The sequence below is a fragment of the Lolium rigidum genome, chromosome 7 (assembly GCF_022539505.1).
Source record: "Lolium rigidum isolate FL_2022 chromosome 7, APGP_CSIRO_Lrig_0.1, whole genome shotgun sequence".
Lineage (NCBI taxonomy): Eukaryota > Viridiplantae > Streptophyta > Magnoliopsida > Poales > Poaceae > Lolium > Lolium rigidum.
Genome location: NC_061514.1, coordinates 329176866 through 329180844, shown reverse-complemented (window position 1 = coordinate 329180844; position 3979 = coordinate 329176866). Strand labels below are relative to the sequence as shown.

At 46.2% G+C, this 3979-nt stretch overlaps 1 protein-coding gene across 1 annotated transcript; it reads right to left on the bottom strand.

The window, feature by feature from the left end:
* Positions 1–861: 861 nt before the first annotated feature.
* On the bottom strand, positions 862–3751 carry LOC124670378 (CBL-interacting protein kinase 2-like). The gene is made up of 2 exons (XM_047206890.1): positions 3542–3751; positions 862–2707 (listed from the first exon to the last, which is right to left on the bottom strand). The coding sequence occupies exon 2, from the start codon at positions 2393–2395 to the stop codon at positions 1043–1045; it is 1353 nt and encodes a 450-aa protein (XP_047062846.1). The 5' UTR covers positions 2396–2707; positions 3542–3751; the 3' UTR covers positions 862–1042.
* Between the last annotated feature and the right edge of the window lie 228 nt (positions 3752–3979).

Below are 3979 nucleotides of genomic sequence, written 5' to 3'. Positions count from 1 at the left end.
AACAAAAAAAATCACTTGCCCTTTTCGAAACGAAATAAATACATAACTGCTCAGAACTTCACGTAGCAGTTGATGCAGTAAGGTGGACAAATATTGTACGAGTTGGAAAGCTTCCCAATTTTCCTCTTGTAACTATGAAACAAGGGGTTGTGTGAGACTCTATTTCTCCTTCATATCTAGAAGAACAAAGAGAAAAAGTCATTTGCCCTTTTCAAAAGAAAAAAGAAGAATAACTTGCATAGTTGCTCAGAACTTCAGGTTCATCACGAGCACACCTACCGATCATCTCAATGATACAGTTAGGTAGACAAATTTTGGACTGTAACAGGAGTAAACAACTGCAGTAATGCACAAAATCTTGGCCCAGGTGCTTCTGCACCGCAATCAGTACCCAGCCCATAGTTTGGATCTTGTTCAGCATCTTGCTAACTTTATAGCTGTAAAATAAGGCTACTTCCCAGCGCCGCATGCTATATATGCAAGTGGCCATATAGAACAACGCTCTGCATTACCTCTAGGCCATAACGAGCTGTTTACAAAAACATATCTCTTTGCCTTTTACGAAAAGAGTGATTGCTACCCACCCGATAGGGTTTTAATATGATACCTTCAGTAGTTCAGATCATCACAAGGATGGGTATAATCATGATGCAGGTCAAAGCAAAATAGTACTGATATGCTGAAGAAGGATCCTTCAATAGGTAAGACCGGAAGAAATATGGGTCTAATAATGATGCAAGACAAAACCAAATAGTACTGACATGGTGAAGATCAATTCTTGATCAGAAGATGCTGTAGACAAGTTTTCCTGTACACATATACACTGCCATTGGAAAACACTTTGAACTGAGACTTGTTATCTGTTCTGAAGACATCATGCTTTCCATTAAATCTTCATCAGAAGATGGTAATAAAGGTTTATACAGACATTACAAGGGGAAAGGAAACGATTAAACGAACAACAAACAGGGATAAGAATTACAGAACAAACGAACGCCTGGTAATTGCCTCAAGTTGCAAAATGTTGCACTTGTCACAGTTCTCAGCATGATTGCTGCTGCTGCCTGGGTTGCTCGCCTTGCCAAGCCCAGACTATGTCCTTCAGTGCAGGCCTCATGTCTTGGTTCAAGACCTTCTGGTACTCCAAGGTATCACCGTTTGTTTTCTTTAACTCCACAAGGTGAAAGTTAGGTGTAACCTCGAATATCTCAGCATCAATACCCATCACACCTTTCCTTCCTGGCCGGGAACCTTCCATCTTCAACATGCCACCATCTTTCTTCGTGAGCTTGAGTCGCAAAGACTTTGCAATATTCTCAATCTTCGACACGATCATCGGAGCTGTGTTAGTGGATGTGAATTTGGACTCGCTCTTCTTTTCAGACTCCTCAAACAGACCAGAGAGGTCAAGTCCAGTGGAAAGGGATATTATATCAAAGGCATTCAGATTGGTGAGATTTTTCGCTTCTTGCTGCTTGCACTCTGATGTTGAGTTGCTACTGCTCAATGAATCTGCAGCCACGGTCAAGTCAACAGGAATGGCATCTCTTGCTTGCAAATTATATCTGAGCAGCTTCGCATCTAGACCCTTCCTGAACCAAGGATGTGTCATGATTTTTTCAATTGATACCCTTGTACTGGGGTTAGGATCAAGAATCCTTAGCAGAAGCCTTCGAATATCTGTGGAGAACCAGCTCGGACATTTGAATTCTGCTTTCCCAATCTTCTTATACATAGTCATGAGATTCTTGTCTTGGAATGGGAGATACCCAGCCAAAAGCACAAAGAGGATCACCCCGCATGACCATATGTCGGCCTTGGCGCCATCATAGCCTTTCCTATTGATGACCTCCGGAGCAACATAAGCAGGAGTGCCACAGGATGTGTGGAGCAACCCGTCATGCCTCTTGCACTCAGAAATAGTGCTCAAGCCAAAATCTGAAATCTTGAGGTTGCTGTCCTCATCAAGAAGAAGATTCTCTGGCTTCAGATCACGGTGATAGACGCCCCTGCTGTGACAGTAGTCAACCGCGCAGATGAGCTGCTGGAAGTACTTCCTCGCAGCATCTTCCTTGAGCCTTCCTCTCTGTACCTTGTTGAACAGCTCACCACCCTTCACGTGCTCCAGCACAAAGTATATCTTCGTTTTGGTGGCCATAACCTCATACATCTGAACGATGTTTGGGTGCTTCACCAGCTTCATCACAGAAATCTCCCTTTGGATCTGATCCGTGAGCCCACCCTTCAGAACCTTCTCCTTGTCGGTCACCTTGATGGCGACGCTCTGCGAGGTCTCGATGTTTCGGGCGTGGTAAACCTTTGCAAAGGTGCCTTGCCCAAGCATCTTCCCCATCTCGTACTTCTTCATCAGAATATTCCCCTTCTGGTCTGCCATGATACCTCCCCTAGAGAGCAGCGAACCGGAACCTTCCAAATTAAGGAGCCTGCTGCGGATGGTAGATGAATTCAACCGTCCCCTCCGAGATGGTAATCTAGGATGATGGCTGAGATGCCACGTCGAATCCCATTGTGCAGAAGCACATCGAGGAAGAGCTGCGTGTGTTGTGAACCGGTGTCATCAAGGTCAATCAAAGCGGACGCAGGGGCCGCTACCTTGCCGATGATTCCCTCGCAAGGTAGATCTCTAGCATGCAAACACATCTTTCTGCATTCCCTAAGATGTTTCCTCCTTATTGAAATCTTGGTGCTGCCAAAAAAAAGTAGAACATAACGTGAGGCGTACGGTTACTTGGATTGGAAATGAATACAACGAAAATAGGAGTAGATGTTTATGCAGAAGGGTTTCTTTCCCAAGAAGATGACTAGAAACAGACGAGTTTCCACCTATGGTAGGATTATTACTGTGCTTTTGCAGTTGGAAGTCTGAAAACTAAGTTGTGACTCCCTAAAACGAATTGAGAAGGGGGTGTGGAAGTAGATGCGGTCCTCCAATTTTGTGGAGCAGGTAGTTCGTCTGCGTAGGTACACTACCAACTTGGATCGGAAATAAATACAACAAGACTTAGGTGTTTATGCAGAAGGAATTTTTTATTTTATTTTACATAAACATGAAGAGAAACAGGCTTGTGGTACTTGGATTTGTGATATGGTACGAGCAAAAATCCAGGTCCCGTGATTTCCCAGTCCGGAATCTGAAAACTAACTTGCGTGTCCCTAAACCGAATTAATAGGGCGGTGGGTCTAAGCAGACGTCGTCCTCGAATTTTCTAGAACGGCTAGTTCATCGTTTCCCTTGCATAGGTACAGTACCAACTAGTAGTACGAAGAGATTCCCAAATAACAAACTAGTGCCAAGAGATCCTCCTAAATTTCCCATTACCATGGAACATTCATCGAGGCACGGAGGTAAATCGGAACCGTAGAACATTCATGGAACCACGGAGGTAAAACGGAACAAAACGTAAGAAACTGGATCTCTCTAAATCCACGAACCCCTAGAGCGCACTCAACGCAGATACCACACATCTACAATAATAACAGACGAGAACAAAATGAAAGAAAAACAGGGCAGAGCCCGTACCAGATCCCGGCCGGCGGCTGGCGACGCGACGGAGAGCCCGGCCGCACCAGACGGCGCAAGATCCCGCCTTCCGCAGAGAAGAAGCAGAGAACCTTGCACAGGATTCACGAGCGGAGACGGCGGCGATGAGACGACGCAAGGACGGATCGATCGATCTGCGCAACGGCTTGGACGGAGTTTCTGTTGTTGTTGTTGTTTGGTGCGGGCGAGGGGCGGAGAGGAGTGTTGTTGTGTTGAGCAGAGGCGAAAGGTTAGGCTTGAGAGGCGGCTCAGCTTTATACGCGGTCCCCGACCCCAAAGACGAGATGGGATCTGGCGAGATATTCCGCTGGGAAGACACCACACCCACCGCGCGCCGGTCAGTCGCGTTGCTGCTCCTACGAATGAATCTACGCCGTCCCCTGGCTGGGCCCCGCCAATAATTCTGCGGCCAGCGCC

What these genes read in the sequence shown, in the direction of transcription:
- LOC124670378 (XM_047206890.1), bottom strand. Translation starts at nt 2,395, where the DNA reads ATGGCAGACCAGAAGGGGAATATTCTGATGAAGAAGTACGAGATGGGG.